At 42.8% G+C, this 18,760-nt stretch overlaps 1 protein-coding gene across 2 annotated transcripts in view; it reads right to left on the reverse strand.

The window, feature by feature from the left end:
* KAT6B (lysine acetyltransferase 6B) overlaps window positions 1-18,760 on the reverse strand; it is a 218,649-nt gene that overhangs the window by 102,775 nt on the left and 97,114 nt on the right. Inside the window, exons 6-7 of one of the 2 annotated variants that reach the window (XM_073686072.1) lie at window positions 16,424-16,556; window positions 5,786-6,699 (exon numbers count right to left, since the gene is read on the reverse strand). In XM_073686072.1, coding sequence (XP_073542173.1) covers window positions 5,786-6,699; window positions 16,424-16,556 — 1,047 coding nt within the window. The remainder of the gene's footprint in view (window positions 1-5,785; window positions 6,700-16,423; window positions 16,557-18,760) is intronic. The other variant, XM_073686073.1, reaches the window with a different exon arrangement.

Consider the following 18,760-nt stretch of genomic DNA (forward strand, 5'->3'; position numbering starts at 1 on the left):
TGTAACACATACTAGTAATGGAATGGTGTCTGTACGCAGAACAAGGACCTACACGAGAATGCACAATCTGGAAGCCTTCCGTTTTGTTCTCTATACACAAAAAGGAAGTAAACTAACTTGATATTACCAAGTAGAAATTAAAGCCTGCAGAGCCACAGAGTAACCAACAGCTTTCTTGTTATTTCAACATATTCAAAATGCTGAGGATGACCTGCTTGGCCAGTGTCTGAAGTGTAAACTTAACAAAATTTAAAGGGGTTATCCACCCCTCAGACAACACCTTCTCAATTACTATATTTCACAGTGTAAAATAAAACCCACCTATACTCCAGCCACATTGGCGATAGGTCTCAAAGGGCTCAAATGAAGGTGCTATGTCACGTGAGTCTGCCAATCAGTGGCTGCTAATGGTCCACCCCACTCTCACTTCCTTCGGATGTAACTTGACATCTGGAGGAATTTTGGGAGTAGCAGCAGCTCTTCCTTCTTCCGAATGTTAGTTACACCCGAAGGAAGTGGAAGTGATGCAAACCATTAGTCACTGATTGGCTGCAAGGCTCCTGAGACCGAACAACGGTGTCGCTGGAAGGGCACCCACACCAGAGAAATGAACAAGCTGTTTTTATTTTACATGGAGGAATATAGCATCACACTTCAAAACACCAACAATCAAACATATACAACAACCTTCCACCATGTTATAAATGTACAGTATATATAAATGATATTATCTGTGGAAATAATATCCTGAAATGCAGGGAATTAGAATGCATTACATCTAGAAGGAGGAGCTAAACCATTAGGGAGGTGGTTGCTGACTACTGGCTGACGCTAGAACCACCCATCAAAATGACTACACCGCATTCTAAATAATTATGCAAATACTATTTTTCTCTGATTTTCCTAAATGGTTGATGCAACTGAGCCAGTATAATGTTCAAATCATCAACCATCAGAGCATAAATCAAATCAAACAGAGTATAAATTAAGTGTTATTGGACAAACCTCCCAATGATAACAGTTTTTTCAAAACTAAAAATTCTCAAAATGCACTGTTCCAAATTATTATGTACAACAGAGTTTCCAAACACTTTATACGAGGTTGTAAAGAACTGAAAATGGTCATTTGTTGAATTTGAAGCATTAAGAGGTCAAATTTACGGAAATCGAAAGCTTTTTCAATCAAAAACACCTTAACAGGCCAAGTTACATGTTAACATAGGACCCTTTTTAATATCACCTTCACAACTTTTGCATCCATTGAACTTGTGAGTTTTTGGATAGTTTCTGATTGACTTTCTTTACAGGATATCAGAATAGCCTCTCAGAGCTGCTGTTTTGATGTGAACTGCATCCCACCCTCATAGATCTTTTGCTTGAGGATACTCAAAAGGTTCTCAATATGGTTGAGGTCAGGAGAGGGTGGTGGCCACATTTATGCCCATAGCAGTCAATAACTCAGAGGTATTCTTTGCAGCATGAGATTATGCATTGTCATGTATGAATATGATTTTGCTACGGATGGCAGGGTCATTTTTTTGTACCCTGGAAGAAAGTGGTCAGTCAGAAACTCTATATACTTTGCCAAGGTCAGCGACCTTAAAAGAGGCCTATCAGCTCTCTCCCCATGATTCCGGCCCAAAAACATGACTCCGCCACCTTCTTGCTGACATTACAACCTTGCTGGGGCATGCTGGCCATCCACTACTCCATGCATCTGGACCATCCAGGGTTGCACGGCACTCATTAGTAAACAACACGGTTTTAAAATTCTTCTTCATGTATGGCTATGTGCCCACGATGCAGAAATGCTGCATATTTTTTCCGCTTCTCCCTGGCAGGAAAAACGCATGCGGATTTTACATGCGTTTTTCCCGCCAGGTAGAAGCGTTTGTCAAGCGTTTTTGCATGCATTTCTGCATGCGGGTTATCAAGCGCTTTTCCAAGCGATTTTAGCATCACTTGGAAAAGTGCTTGACAACTTGTTCACACTATATAAATCCATGCAACCGGCATGGATTTATAGTAGTGTGACCAAGTTAGTTAAAAAAAAAGAATAAGAATGGTAAAAAATAAAAAGATTATACTTAACTTCCGATGTCCTCCCGATGTTTTCTCCGCTCCGTCCGGTGTCTTGGGCGGCTCGCGGTGGTGTGAAGGACCTGCGGTGACGTCATTGAGTCATGTGACAGGTCACATGACTCAATGACGTCATGGCAGGTCCTTCACAACACCGCGACCCAAACAGAAGACCAGACGGAAGGGAGAAAACACCGGGAGGACATCGGAAGGTGAGTATAATCTTTATTTTTTATTTTAAATTCTTTTTTTAACAGGTTCTATGGTACCCAGGTCTGGAGGAGAGTCTCCCCTCCTCCAGACCTGGGTACCATCCGCACACTGAACCGTGTGATATCTGCATGTGCAGATGCAGTGATGCGGATGTCACGCGGTCCAATGCAAGTCAATGGCAGCGATTACGCTGCGTGTCCGCAAAATTAATGGACATGCTGCGGTGTGCTGCGCTGTGTACATGCTGCGGAAATTTCCCCTGCAGATTATCATTGCGGAAAAATACGCAGCATGTGCACAGCACATGCGGATTATCATTGGGGACCATAGGGCACGTATTACCAAGCATTTTTTAAGCGTTTTCGCTGCGGAAATTCCACTGCAAAAACGCTTGAAAAACGCATAGTGGGCACGCAGCCTAAATCTGGACCCACTGCATCCGCTTCTGATTGTGAGCATTGTTTAGAGGTGGCCAAATAGTAGGCTGCACAATTGCAAGCCCCTAGAGAACCTACTCCTTGAGGTCCGTAGGACTCCAGAGGCACCAGCAGCTTCAAATACTTATTTGTTCCTTTGCAATAATATGTTAACAGCTGCTCTCTTAATCCGATGAATTAGTCTGGCAGATACCTTCCTCATTATGCGTTTATCTGAGCTGAACCCTTCTGTGCCCTGTATCAGCCACAAGTCTCTTCACAGTACGATGATCACTCTTAATTTTTCGTGAAATATCTAATGTTTTCATGCCTTGTCCAAGGCATTGGAATATTTGACACTTTCCGGCAGCGGAGAGATCCTTTTTCTGTGCTATATTGCTTGAAACCTGTGGCCTGCACATGTGGAACACTCTTTTTCAGTAGTTTACCTTTAATTGGGCTTACCTGGAAAATTAATTAACACAGGTGTTTGAGAATGATCCAAACAGCACTGATACACAATACCATCCATGAGTTTAGTTGACAAAGAATTACATCTTTATGACACTTAAATTCAATTTGCATAAGAATTTGAAACGCGGTGTAGAGAATAGATTATCTTCTGACAGCAAACCTGCCTAAAGGTGCATTTACTCCACACAATCACAATAATATTGCAGTCTTAAAGCGATTGTCAGCACAAAATGACAATCAAGTACAGGCGCTCGGTACATCATGGCATGGACAAGCATTTAAGTGCACCCTCTCACCTGCTTGCCTTCTATCTACTGTATCTCTGCCTTTCTCTGGCTCGATGAAGACAGAGCTGTCAATCAAAGAAGTGGGGGGTGGAACTAGAGGGAAAACAAGCAGGTGGGAAGGTGTAGTTAAATGTTTGGCCCCACAATGATGCACTGAACACTTGTACTAGGTTTTAACAGTCATTCTGTGCTGACAGAGTGCCTTTAACAGGCTACTCATCACTCGATAAACGACCAAAACACTAATTGTTGGGTGAAATTATATTTTGGTTTTCTTAAAAGATTATTGTTCTCAGCAGCGCATTGCCCTGTGTAAATAGGACCTGTGGTAGTGAGAATAATGCGAGGTTGGGACTGGTCTCTGCATGCCGGATATTCTGATAACACACAATGACAGTGCACTCAGCTGCCGGTTCATTACTGCTGATCTGAGCCGGCGAGAGAGTGCGCTGTCATTGTGCATATCACTCATCGTGCAGGGACTAGCCGTGCCTCTGAAATGAAGGTCGCTGATAACATCATTTCAGGGAGGGAGCAAAAACTGCAGCAGTGGCCACAGCCTCTGCCCCCTGATGACGCTTCATTTGAGTATCCTAGCATGCACTCAGATACTCAAACAATGACAAATACAGTTGCTCCATTCCCGTGCTTAGATGATAAATTAAGTATTTATGGGATATGCTGAAAAAAAATAAAAGTCAGGACTCTATTATATCGTATTACCTTATTACCAGAATGTGCATGCCACTCTGAACTGTTTGCACAATGGCTGTACCATGGCACATGAAATCCATGCAGCTCTGTACCACATATGGTACCTCAATGCCCATAGTGGTGTAGAACTCCAGAATTCCATATTTGATGGCATATCACAAAAATTGGAGGTCTGTGGAGCTACAATAAAGTCCCATTGAAGCCATAGATGGTGGATTTATTATGGTTCTGTACAATCTGCAGGCTGTACAGAGTCATGATATAGTCATATGCAATAGAAAGTCTTAGTAATAAGAAGAGCAGAATGAATGTACACAAAATATTAGACATTGTATATTTTCATAAGGAACACAAAATGAGAGATGATGTTAGACAGGACAATATACTGGAATGGAGTGTAAAACCGCCAAAGAATGGATGCAACAGTGACAGACTTAGGGGATTAATAGCAGAGCAGTGCAGGGCACAAAGCAGAGAAGGGCTTACATACATGGACCAGCCAGAAGAAGGGATGAAGTCAGCTGTGCCAGCCATGCCAAAAAGCCAGGTGCAGTTGACATATGGAGGCTACAAGGAAGTTGTGTTAAAAGTGGCAAGACATGTGGAAATAAAGATCTTAACCTGCTCAGAGTAACACTGGAAAGGGCAAAGTGTATGGACAATGGTTAGTTAAAAAAAAAAATTGTTAGAAGAATGAAACATAAGGGAAATCAGGTGAACACTTTTAGCTGGATGATCCTATGGGACACTACTACTATCATGGAAAATAACCAAAGGATGAAACCTGCACAATGCTTAGTGTCACGGCAAAAAGTGAAGGGAGATTCAAGCACTATAGTATTTATTGTTCATGTGAAAAACGTGAACAATAGTAGATTATCGGCATTTGCAGACAATAGAGCTCACTTTGTTATCTACCTATGTACATAATAGTTTGTAACAGCCCTATACATTCAAGTGCAGCAAACAATGCGATGTATAGGTCACTTATGGGCCATACTTGTGATGTATCATTTGTACATGCCAAAAACCATCATAGGGCAAACATAATCCAAAAAAGCTCTTAAATGTCCGCATGACAAAAAGGAAAAAGCATTCACAGAAATGTGTGCAATTTGCTTCTCCAGCATTTATTAAAATATAAAAAATCATAACCAAGCTGTGCTTAGGAGCGTTACAAGGTCAGGAAAATTAAAAATAAGACTCTACATACAGTATGTCATTTCACTGGGCAAGCCAATCTGGAAAGATAAGGAGGTGACACATGCAGCCCTACCTCATTAGAAACAAGAAGCACCCAGCCTAACTTCTGGGCTCTGGTCTCTCTAGTGGACAAACTGTGCCCACTAATGCAGCATTGCCAGCTAACTCCATAATGACTATGTGCTGGAGACACGTTCACTTTCATACAGTAGATACCACATATCTTGCTTGGGAACCATTTTTAATCTGTCAAAACATGGTGTATTACACAACAGTCTACAAAGCTTTGTGGCAAGAGCTTTAAGGATACAAGCAAATTTATTTGCAGAAATACTAGAAATTTTAAAACACAGACTAAATAAACAGGGCTACGGAGAGGTTTTTTAAGTCTGTGCTTACCATCATCCTGGGTGGGCTTAGTCTTGGTGTCTGCCAGATTGCTCTTTTCTGGTGGTCTGTCTTTTGCCCCTATGGCTCCTGCTTTATACTTTAACCTGCCTATTGTCCTGTGCTTTATAAGAAACGATGAACGCTTGAACTGAGCCAATGCTTTTAAAGCTCGACCACGGGATACTGCCCAGCCAGAAAGATTAGGGTGTGGGAGTAGAAGTCTACTCCTAGCTTCCCTCTTGCCAAAGTAGTGGGTTGAATGGTAAAGTCTGCCTTTGCGGTGAAAACGTTTTGGAGGTGCATAGCTTGGGTGGCTTTTTTGGCGTGGCTGGCCCTGGGTTGCATAAATGTGGGATAGGCCATCAAAGAGCCCCTTCAGTTGACTGTTACTGGTGAGGCTTCTGAGGGAAGGGGCACTGGATTGACTTGATGAACTCTGTGGGGAATTGGATGTGGTAGAATTGCTGGATTTCTGTGAGCCGGGGCTGTAGCCTGACATGGAGGTGATATGTGAAACAGGAGAAGGGGTAGGTTGAGAAGGTCGAGAGGGACAGTTTAGCTTGTGTGTAGCACCCGTGTCATTAAGTTTTTTCCTAGATCGGTAGTGCACAGAGAGGTCTACAATTCGCCTGCGAAATCTGCGTCCCTCAGGTGACGGAGTGAAAAACTTAGTAAGGCCATCAATTAGCCCTTTGGTTTTCTTGTTAACTTTGAGGGGGGAGCAAGAGGAGGTGAAAGTGGAGCTGATGTAATGAGGGCCAAGCCGAGCGCGGTCAGTAGCAGCATGGCTGCAGATGGGGTCCTTCATAGATGCAGCATGACCAGATGGTAGTGTGGTGGGACACATTTTAGTTTTTTGACTCCTACCAGATGGCCCTCTTCCTTGGAATGAATTCAGAGAAGCGTCTTCATTGGACATACACCTGCAAGAAGCATAAAAAAAGAAATAACTTTTGTAATGCAAAAGAGAAATTAACTCAATGATTTGTGAAGCAGATTGGAAAGATATCAACTGAAACGAGCTGAATCACAAACATGTAGTACAGCTCTGTGCAGGAAAAATATAAAGGATCAAAAAAGAAAATGGATGTCTTTCGGAAGGTGTTTCTGCTTTCACATGATAGTATCCTGTACAGTGATTCACAAAGTTTCAGTTGTAGATGAGGATGGTCTACTTGTGTTAGACCAGAATCATCATGGGCGATTAGCGTTTTTCCACTCCATAATTCAAGAGCATGAGCAACAATAATGTTCATTGCATTTAATCTAGTTTCATTCACTTTGCAGCTCAGTTGCATCCATATATTTATTTTTCTATCCCTTCCCTGTGAGCTGCGATGTCATGCGATCTCCAGTCTGGCTTCCAGTTCACTACATGATCTCCAAGTAGATAGGAGATCAGTCTCCGACTTCCTGTGAACTATGGAATGACATCACTTATTAGATCCCTCCTGGCATCTCTCACACCAGTTTCTTCTCCAATGTACTTGTTCATCTGAATGATACAGTTGAAAATATAACTACTCCTTTATTTGAGAGAGTGGAGATACAATAGGTCCACACAAAGATTAGTTGCAGCTATAAATCTCCCAACTCACACTGAATATTTGGCCATGTTGTGTGCAGAATATCCAGTGTATTCCTATGAGAACCAGCTTCATTTTGGTCTCCCACATCTCCAGCTTCAAAACGCAGTCGGGGAGAAACTTAGCACATGCAAAAGGCAGAAGAGACAGGCTGAAACTCCATCTAATGGAAAACATTGACACTGCAGAAAAAACTATGCCAGTTGTTTGTGAATGAGAAAAGTTACAATTTTTCATCAATGTGCTCAATTTTCAAGTATGTTGTGAGGGTCTTCTTTTTTTTGGCGTACGAAAAAAAAGTGTTTCCAGCCCATTAAAATAGTAAAAAAGAAACAGGTAGCAGTCAAATGACATCCAAATGCTACTTGGTTTTTTTTTACTGAAAAAAATTCATTTACATGGGTGAGTTTTTATCTGCATCTTGCATCAAAACACTGTCATGTCTTGATTTTTCTTTCACCAGATGTCGGTAACAACCCACCCAATCCACACAGGCAAAGAAATCAAACCATAGAAGTCCATAAATGAAGTTATGTGTAATGAAGAGAAATATCACAAGGAAAAAGTATTGAACACATGAAGAAAGAGAGGTGCAAACAGCCATGGAAAGTCATGACACCATCTGTCATGACACCAAGTCAGTAATTAGAAAGCAATCCTGCCACTTAGTGAAAAGAAAATATCAGCTGGTTCCACTGATCGCCTATAAAAAGGTGTCTCATTACCAAGGTGCCACACAAAAAACATCTCATGATTGATAAAACCTGTGAACTGTCTCAAGATCTTTGCAACCTTATTGTTGAAAAATATACTGATGGCATTGATTACAGAAGAATTTCTAAACTACTGAAAATTCCAGTGAGCACTTTTGGGGCCATAATCCGGAAGTGGAAAGAACATAATTTCACCATAAAAAGCCACGACCAGGTGCTCCCCGCAAGATTTCAGACAGTGGAGTGAAAAGAATTATCAAAAGAGTTATCCAAGGACCATCTGTGGAGAACTATAGAAAGACTTGGAATCAACAGGTACAATTGTTTCAAAGAAAACTATAAGTAATGCACTTAACCTCCATGGCCCCTATGCTACTTATTATGCAAGACTCCACTGCTGAACAAAAATCATGGTCAAGCACGTTTAAAGTTTTCTCAACAACATTTAGACAAGTCTGTGAAATACTGGGAAAATGTAGTCTGGTCAGATGAGACCAAAACTGAACTCTTTGGATACCATAATACACACCAAAAACACCATACCATCAGTGCAGTTTGGAGGTAGGAACATCAAGGTGTAGGTCTTTTTCTCAGCATACAGCACTGGCAAGCTTCATGTGATTGAAGGAAGAATGAACGGACAAATGTACTAAGACATTCTTTAGAAAAATCTGCTGCCATCTACCAGGATGATTAAGATGAAACGAGAGTGGACATTTCAGTAAGACAAGGATCTCAAACTCAGCCAAGGAAACTCTCAATTGGTTTCAGAGAAAGAAAATAAAGTTGCTCGAACAGCTCAGCCAATCACCTGACCTGAATCCAATAGAAAATTTATGGAACTAAAGATAAGAGTTCATAGAAGGAGCCCAAGAAACCTTCAGAATTTGAAGAGTGTTTGTGTGGAAAGAATGGGCCAAAATTACAGCTGAGCAATGCATGAGATTAGTTTCTCCATACAGGAGGTGTCTTGAAGTTGTCATCACCAACAAAGGCTTTTGTACAAAGTATTAGTTAAATTTCAGTAAGCGTGTTCAATACTTTTTCCCTGTGTCATTTGTCATTATTACACATAACTTCATTTCTGGACATCTATGGTTTGTGGTTTCTTTGCCTGTGTGGATTGGATGGGTTGTTACCAACATCGAGAATTTCATATATATATTATATATATATATATATATATATATATATGCACATATACAGTGGGGAAAAAAAGTATTTAGTCAGCCACCAATTGTGCAAGTTCTCCCACTTAAAAAGATGAGGTCGGCCTGTAATTGACATCATAGGTAGACCTCAACTATGAGAGACAAAATGAGAAAACAAATCCTGAAAATCACATTGTCTAATTTGGAAAGAAATTTCTATCAAATTTATATTATATTATATATATATATATATATATATATGTGTATGCATGCATATATATATATATATATATATATATATATATATATATATATATATATATATATATATATATATATATATATATATATATATATATATATATATATATATATATATATATATATATATTGCGGCTTTAAAAGTCTCCTTACCTTGACATGATTAACATGTCTCTCTCCGCAAGGAGAAATGTTACCCCTTAGATACACATATATATTAAAATATTATATATTATACATACATACATACATACATATACACACACAAAGTAGGGAAAATAAGTATTTGATACACTGCCGATTTTGCAAGTTTTCCCTCCTACAAAGAATAGAGAGATCTGTCATTTCTATCGTAGGTACACTTCAACTGTGAGAGGCCGAATCTTAAAAAAAAAAAAATCCAGAAAATTAGATTGTATGATTTCTACATAACTAATTTGCATTTTATTGCATGAAATAAGTATTTGATACAGTAGAAAAACCGAACTAAATATTTGGTACAGAAACCTTTGTTTGCAATTACAGAGGTCAGACGTTTCCTGTAGTTCTTCACCAAGTTTGCACACACTGCAGCAGGGATTTTGGCCCACTCCTCCATACAGATCATATAATGTGATTTTCTGGTTTTTATTTTTAGATTCTGTCTCTCACAGTTGAAGTGTACCTATGATAAAAATGACAGATCTCTCCATTCTTTGTAGGAGGGAAAACTTGCAAAATCGGCAGTGTATCAAATACTTATTTTCCTCACTGTATACACACACAAACAAATGCCTCTTAAGTGGCAAAGCTACTACAAGATCTGAGAAATCTAATTTTCTTGCATATTAAACATTTTTCCAAGTATTTTAAATAAATAAAGTAATAATATAATGCCAAGATCTGTTGTGAATGTGAAACACATAAGTGCCACCAGTGTCGAACTGGGGTGTCTGGGGCCCACAGGAGGAATTGATCCTCGGGACCCACCCTACAGCTATATGCAAATACCTGTTAGCTGATATCCCTGTTATAGTGGAAAGTGGACTGTAAATCACAGGCGGCTCCTGCACATCTACTGTGTACATGCTGTGTACATAATTCGGATGTACAATTACGGTAGCTTGCAGTAAAGGGGTTCTTTGGTTAAAACAAGTTATCACCGATCCAAGCGCTCCACAAGATAGGTGATAACTTACTGATCGTTTGGGTCCGAACATTGGAAATCACACCGATTGGAAGAATGGGGAAGTTTTATCCCTGTCAAGACACTTATCCCCATTTTAAAATGCAGTGGCAGGTGGGACGTCTGACCGCAGCTTCATTCATTCTCTTTGGGGTTTCCAGAAAAAAACCAAGAACAGCCACTGAGGGAATGAATGGATCAGTGGTCAAGTCGCACATGAGCTCCAGTCTAATGGGATAAAAACTCCACATTCTACCAATCGGTGCAGGTCCCAGCAGTCAGACCCCCACTAATCAATAATTTATCACTTATCCTGTGGAGAGATTACTTGTTTTCCCCGGAGAACCCCTGTAAGTGCATCTTGTTCCAAGTATTTAATCACTAATGGAAATAAAGAATCTTCTCCTAATTAATATCAGAGAGAACAAATGACAGCCATACACAACACAATCCACTGTACCAACACAAATAGTACCACATACAAGGGAGAAATACTGCCACAACATGACTGGACTACATATTACCACCACATAGTGACCAAATAATATTACATACAAGGGAGAAATACCACCACACCATGAACAGACCACATATTACCACCACATATAGTGACCGAATAATACTACATACAAGGGAGAAATACCACCACACCTTGACCAGACCAGATATTACCACCCCATAGTGACCGAATAATACTACATACAAGGGAGAAATACCACCACACCATGACCAGACCAGATATTAACAGCATATAGCATCAAAATAATTCCCCATCATTTCTCTCCCCCACCTCCATAATTGCTCTCCCCCATCCCCATCATTGCTCTCCCCCACCTCCTCCATCATTGCTCCCTCCCATCCCCATCATTGCTCTCCCCCACCTTCTCCATCGTCATATCTCCCCCACCTCCTCCATCATTGTCATAACTCCTCCTTCATTGCCATATCTCCCCCCACCACTGCCATATCTCCCCCCACCATCTCCATCACTGCCATATCTCCCCCCACCTGCTCCGTCATCATTGCCATATCTCCCCCCACCTGCTCCGTCATCATTGCCATATGTCCCCCCACCTGCTCCGCCATCATTGCCATATGTCCCCCCACCTGCTCCGCCATCATTGCCATATCTCCCCCCACCTGCTCCGCCATCATTGCCATATCTCCCCCCACCTACTTCATCATCATTGCCATATCTCCCCCCACCTGCTCCATCATCATTGCCATATCTCCCTCACCTCCTCCATTACCATGCCATGCATATCTCCCCCTACCTCCTCCATCACCATGCCATGCATATCTCCCCCCACCTCCCCCATTGCCATGCCATATATCCCCCACCATGTCATATCTCCCCCCAACTTCCTCTATTGCCATGCCATATCTCCCCCCAACTCCCCCCATTACCATGCCATATCTCCCCCACCTCCTCAATAACCATTGCTCTCCCTCAAAAAAAAAACAACTTATCTCTCAGCGTGCTTCCCCGCAGCACCGCCCTCTGCTTCCTGCCGGCATCTTTCTCCCTGATACAGGCTCACGCTGCATGATGACATCATCAAGCAGCGCGAGCCTGTGTTAGGGAAGAAGTGCCGGGAAGGAAGCAGAGGACGGATCCCTCCAGTCGGCAGCGGAGCTGGAGGGATCGCTCCCTGCTTGCCGCACAGGATGAGGGCAATCTGGCCAAGGGCCCCCCCGGAGCCTGGGGCTCCGAGAAGCAGGCAGGATTGCCCTGATCAGCCGCACTGCAAGGGCCCTCCTGACCCTCCGGGCCCTTGCAGTGCGGAGCACCGGTGGCCATGTTAACCAGGGACCCCCGTGCGTCCTGCTTCGGGGCCCGCTGGAGAATTCTCCAGTGTTCCGGTGCCCCAGTCCGACCCCGAGTGCCACAGGGATCCATTACAGTCACAGCTAAAGGTGAATTTCCTTTAAGGGCATGTGCACACGATCAGTATTCACTGCGGATTGCAGATGTTACAGCATAGTGGATGGGATTTATACAAATCCCATGTCCACTATGCGTCTGTGGCACACCCGTAGAAATTGACATTTGGTGCGTCTTTCCAGACGGCAGCATGTCAATTTCTCCGGCAGGTCTGCATGCGGGCTTTCTCCATAGACCTAATCACTATGGGGAAAGTCTGCAGGTGAGAAGGGAAAAACAAAGAGGCTAATGAGTGGAAGTCGGAGGCAGCTTCTCCGCAGCCTCGGGGTCGCAGCCAGCTCCGGATAGTCTTTACATATCCTAAGTGGCTGAGCAGAAAGCAGGTCAGTGAGTGAGAGTTCCACTTATAAAAAAGCAGTGTCTAACCTGCAGTTACCCAAACTTGTTTTACATGTGGAGTGCAAAGTTATGGAACCCCTACTCACTTACAATAATATTTGGAAGCTTTAGTTAAAGGGATTGTCCACTACTATTCAAAATAGCCCAATGTGTTTTTATGATGAAAAGAAACTTCTTTCTAATTACCTCCCGCTGCTGTTTCTGTCTGTGAGCGGCGCTATCGGTGGCTGCTCACAGGCATCATGTGACCCCCGGCTGCAGCCAGCTCTGACATCCGCTGATGGCACGTGATGATTCCGAGTGCAGCCGGGGGTCTCCTCTTCTGCGTTCAATGGTGGCTCCTGGGTTGTGGACGGGGTCATCCACCGCGCGCTCTATCTCTCTCCATTCATTGGGTAAGTGTGCGGTGGAAGCCGGGACCCCAGCGCTGAGTCACGTCTCACTTGTCGTGACGTCAGCAGGGGGTCACGTGCAGCCTGTGAGCAGCCACCGATAGCGCCGCTCACAGGCAGTATCAGCAGCGCAAGGTAATTAGAAAGGAGCTTCTTTTCATCATAAAAACACATTGGGCGATTTTGAATAGTAGTGGACAATCCCTTTAAATCTGCATGCATCAATATTGTTTAGCAGAATCATTGTTTATTAAGCATACATCTATACGAAAGGTAACACAGTATGGCATGCAGCAGCGTAACGTGAGCAGCTGGCCACAAATCCATGTGCCACTATACAGTAGTATACATGTCTTCACTAGATTCAGGGAGACTTGCCAAGTGCTCAAGCGCCTTCCAGAGGCAGATGAGAACGTAGTAGCGAGTGCCACATGACTACCTGAGCCGGAGTGGCCGACCAATTTACGGCTAAGGGCTATTACTTTTAGAGGTTTCCAATAACTATGTATCTTTATGTAGGGAACACAGATTATCCTTCAGTGCTTTTGTGCAGCTAATCTCCAATACATATACTTGGTACATATAGCATACTAGTAAATAGGACATTCCAGGAGGGTGACGAATAGAAAATGCTTCCCCAGCTTGGCACTGCCCATCACATTGTACATCACTGTACAGCGCTTTAGTATGGGCGGTGAATGCAGCGGGAGCATCCGACAACAGATTGGTGAAGCAGGAGCAGCTGAGCCAAAAGAGCAGATTAGTGGCGCGGCTCTCCCCAGCACTGCTCCATGAAGGGCACCGGAGCGAGTTTGGATGAGACGGCTTCCTTTGACCCTTCTGCCACTTTGCACTGATGTTTGATGTGGACGCTGATGGAGTGTAGGAGCCACTGTCTACTACACTGGAGAGTGGGCGGTGCGGCATTATTCTCCCTCCCCCCTGCATCTGGTGAGTGCGGCCACAGTGCCCTCTACAGTAAAAATAATTAGGCGTCAAGACTTCCTCCCTTGGCCCACATAAAAATATGCCTTAGCGTTTCATTCGGTCATCCAACCACATGATGACAGTATTTCGGTTACAGACAGACACAGGACAGGATAAAATATATATATTAGATAGAATGAATAGCAAGACAAAAATTTGACAATGTGCTATAGTAAAGAAGCATAATGCTGACAGTTCTTAAGCCTGCCATACACATTAAATGGCTGTCAATCAGACGATGGTTTGGCCAATCATTCGTTCGTGTCTCCCATACACAGGAGCTCTCATTCGGCTGAGGGCTCCTGTATTCTCTATGAGAAAGCCAATAGCAAACATGTCTGGTAACTTCTTAATTCCCGGAAATAATACAATCAGCAGTCCAAAATAAGAAATGGCAGATCGATATTTCCCCAGGAAATAAATTGTCTGGGCCACCCATACACATTAGACTGTTGGCAGAACCCATTGATATTGGTGGGCTTGTCTAACAATCGTCTAATGTAAGCTTTAAAAGGAATCTGACACCAGGTTTTTCCACCTAATCTGAGCGTAACATAATGTAGACACGAAGACAATGATTCCAGTGATGTGTCACTTACTGGGCTGCTTATTGTAGTTTTGATAAAATCCCTATTTTATCAAAAGGAGATTATAACTAGAGAACTGGTAAAGCTGCTGCCAGGTAGTCAAGCATATTCATGAGCCCTGTATAACCCTGCCCCCAACCACTGACTGGCAGCTTTCTGTGTACACTGCACATGGGCAGAGAACTGCCAATCAGTGGTGTGGGGTGTAGCTATACAGAGCTCAGCATTCAGGGAACTAATAGATGTGTGCAACATCCTTGGCGGCGTGCTGGCATGGCTTACCATCTCCCACCATGCAAGACCACCAACTTACCAACCAGTCTAGGCTGCACACTATGCTCCTCTACCTGCTGTGTGCATGTCTCTTGTCGGCGGCTTAGGGCAGCGGCGCTGTTACTTCCTGATTCTTAAAGTTACAGTGTGTGCAGTCCTAATGCGTCCCCAGCCTATTGCTGTGAGTCACTGGATACTTAAATCTCCTCCATCCAGTGGGAGGTGCCTGAGCAACACTTTGATACAGTGTGTTCTGTGCAACTGTGAGTTGCCAGGTCCTGTCCTGAACCTAGTCTATTCCCGCCACCCTGGGGGCTGAGTACCCAGGCCCGTTACCTGTATCTGTGACTTCTAGTCTATTTCCGCCACCCTGGGGGCTGAATGCCCAGGCTCGTTCCTGTGTCAGTTGCTGTCTGAACTATGTCCTAGCCCGTTACCTGTTTGTCTCTATGTCCGATCCTTCCCTTTTCCTGCAGTGTCTGAACCAGTACCTAACTCCTACTCGTTGTCTCTGTACTTCCGTTTGTGAGTTTTGTGTCCACTCGCTACTTCATAGCAAGCACCTTTTGTGTATCTGGTTCTGCTTGTCCCGTTTCCCGTTTCCATGCCTCCGTATCTACCTCCTGTGTTCTAGCTAGATGTCCGGGCGAGGCCCCTAGTCACACCACTCCAGGCACTCCTCAGTTCGTGGCCCAGTGGGACCACTAACCACGCTCACGCCAAACAGTCCGGGCGTGAGCGTAACAATGTGCAGCAGATAAAACAGTGATTTTATCAAAATGATATCAATTAGACCAGAAAGTGACATCACTTGAATCAGGGTCTCTGCACCCACATCATGCTGCTCTCAGATGAGGGGGCAAAAACCTGCTGGCAGATTCCCTTAGTCCCTCTCTTCTCCTGCTTGTCTATGGACAAGTATAGGAGCTATCCAGGACTAATCAACTCATGACTCATAAGTGGGATAGGTAGATATTTAGATAAGACAGGAGATTGGTATGGGTCCGACACCTGGCATCCCTACTGATCAGCAGATTTCAGATGATCTGTGGTGGTGACGGGTGTTGGACCACCTCTGATCTCATACTGATAAACTGATTAGTCCTAGACAACCAGTTTAATAGCAGATTAATTTCTTCTTGTTAATAAGTGTTTAAAATTAAGAAAAAGCTATACTAAAAAGGTGTCCAGAAGCCATGGAGAGTGGTCATTTACATTAAATGTACAATCAAATGTGAAAAGACTTACAACATTCGTTGTTTTAGTTTGTTTTTTGGCCGGCCCATTGGTTTCGCATATCGCCTCTTGATCTGAGCAGCTTTTTCTTGAAGTATTTTACGGCCCTTCTTTTTTGGCTGGCAAACCTGACAAATCCACATCCCTAAAGCAGACAGAGGTACAGAAACATCCCACTATGAGGGTTATCATTTACTCATACTGTTAAAAATATTCCATATTTTCTGCTGTCATTCCTTATATTCTTTATTTTAGGAGATGAACACACTAGGCATTACAGACAGAAAAAGATTACGTTTAACTACACCCTCAAGCCATTTTCCATTTTTTTTCGTTTTCTCATCCCCTTCTTCCAAGAGCCATAAATGTTAGATTTGTCGAGACATGCTGTACTTTTGAATGACACCATTAATTTTACCATATGGAGGAAAATGGAAAAAAAATTCCAAGTGCAGTGAAAGTGCATAAAAAGAGCAATTCCACAATTGTTTTTTGGGTTATTTATTTACCATGTTCACTAAATGCTAAAACTGATCTGGCAATATGATTCTCCAGGTCAGTATGAGTGCGCAGATACCAAACACGTATAGTTTTCATTTAAGTGGTGAAAAAAATTCGGAAATCTGCATGAAAATAAAAAAAAGTTGCTTTTGTCGCCATTTGCAGAGACCCATACCGTTCTCATTTTTCGGGATCTGGGGCCGGGTGGGGGCTCATTTTTCATGCCCTGAGCTGACGTTTTTATTGATACCATTTTGGTGTAGATACAATGTTTTGATCGCCTCTTATTGCAATGTTGCAGTGGCCAAAAAAACGTAATTCTGGAGTTTTGATTTTTTTATCGTTACCCTGTTTACCCATCGAATTAAGTTTATATTTTGATAGGTCAGACATTTCTGAACTCAGCGATACAAAAAAAGTGTATTTTTTTAAATTGTTTTATTTTTAAAGGGGCAAAAGGGGGGTGATTTGAACTTTGCTTTATTTATTTATTTTCATATTTTTAACCCCGTAACGAACTTGGGTTTTTCCGTTTTTGTGTTTTCATTTTTTGCTCCCCGTCTTCCCAGAGCCAGAGTCTTTTTATTTTTCGGTCAATATGGCCATGTGAGGGCTTATTTTTTGCGGGACAAGTTGTACTCTTAAACAACATCACAGCTTTTACCATATCGTGTGCTGGAAAACGGGAACAAAATTTCAAGTGCGGTGAAATTGCAAAAAAAGATGCAATTCCACAGTTTTTTGTTTTTTTTACTACGTTCACTGAATGCTAAAACTGACCTGCCATTATATTCTCCAGGTCATTCTGAGTTCATAGACACCAAACATGTATAGGTTCTTTTTTATTTAAGTGGTGAAAAAAAAATCCAACGTTTGCGAAAAAAAAAAAAAAAAATGGCGCCATTTTCCGAGACCCTTAGCTTCTCCATTTTTCAGGATCTGGGGCCGGGTGAGGGCTTATTTTTTGCGCGCTGAGCTGACGTTTTTATTGATACCATTTTGGGGTAGAGCTGATGTTTTAATCGCCTGTTATTGCATTTTATTGCAATGCTGTGGCGACTAAAAAAAACATAATTCTGGCGTTTAGAATTTATTTCTCGTTACGCCGTTTACCGATCGGATTAATTCTTTTTTTATGTTGATAGATCGGGCGATTCTGAACGCGGCGACATCAAATATGTGTATGTTTTTTTTAATGATTTTATTTTTGAATGGGGCTTTATTTTATTGTTGTCAGATTGCCTCTGCTGCATACAAGCAATGAGCAGATCGCTTGTATGCAGCAGAAATGCTCACTTGCTATGAGCACCGACCACTGGGTGGCGCTCATAGCAATCAGGACATGACAAACACAGGGGTCTGCTGCAGACCCCAGGTTGTCATGCCCACCCATCGGTTACCCGCGATCACGTGACAGGGTCACCGATTGGCGGGGCTAATACCGCACTTCCAGCGAGGCGATGTTGAATGCCGCTGTCAGATATTGACATAACTGGTTAACAGCCGCGGGTGGATCGCGATTCCATCAGTGGCTGATGCGGGCACATGTCAGCTGTGAGAATCACATGTGCTCGGTTCAGTGCGGGCTCAGCGCAGCAGCCCTCACTGGACCGGCCTTTCCGACCTGATGCGTACTATTACTGACCAGTAAAAAAAAAATAAAATTTTTACTTTATTTAATAGTCCCCTTAGGAGACTTGAAGTTGTAGTCGGTGTCATGGAAATAGAGGAGTCGGAGTTGGAGTCGGAGGTTAGGCTTACCGACTCCACAGCCCTGTTGCTGACAATGCATAGTGTATACAGGAAGCTAAAGCTAACAATCAGGGGTGTAGGCGAGTTATAGGGGTC

This window comes from Phyllobates terribilis, unplaced genomic scaffold (genome assembly GCF_046119375.1).
Source record: "Phyllobates terribilis strain yellow unplaced genomic scaffold, ASM4611937v1 Scaffold_5__5_contigs__length_657084704, whole genome shotgun sequence".
NCBI lineage: Eukaryota > Metazoa > Chordata > Amphibia > Anura > Dendrobatidae > Phyllobates > Phyllobates terribilis.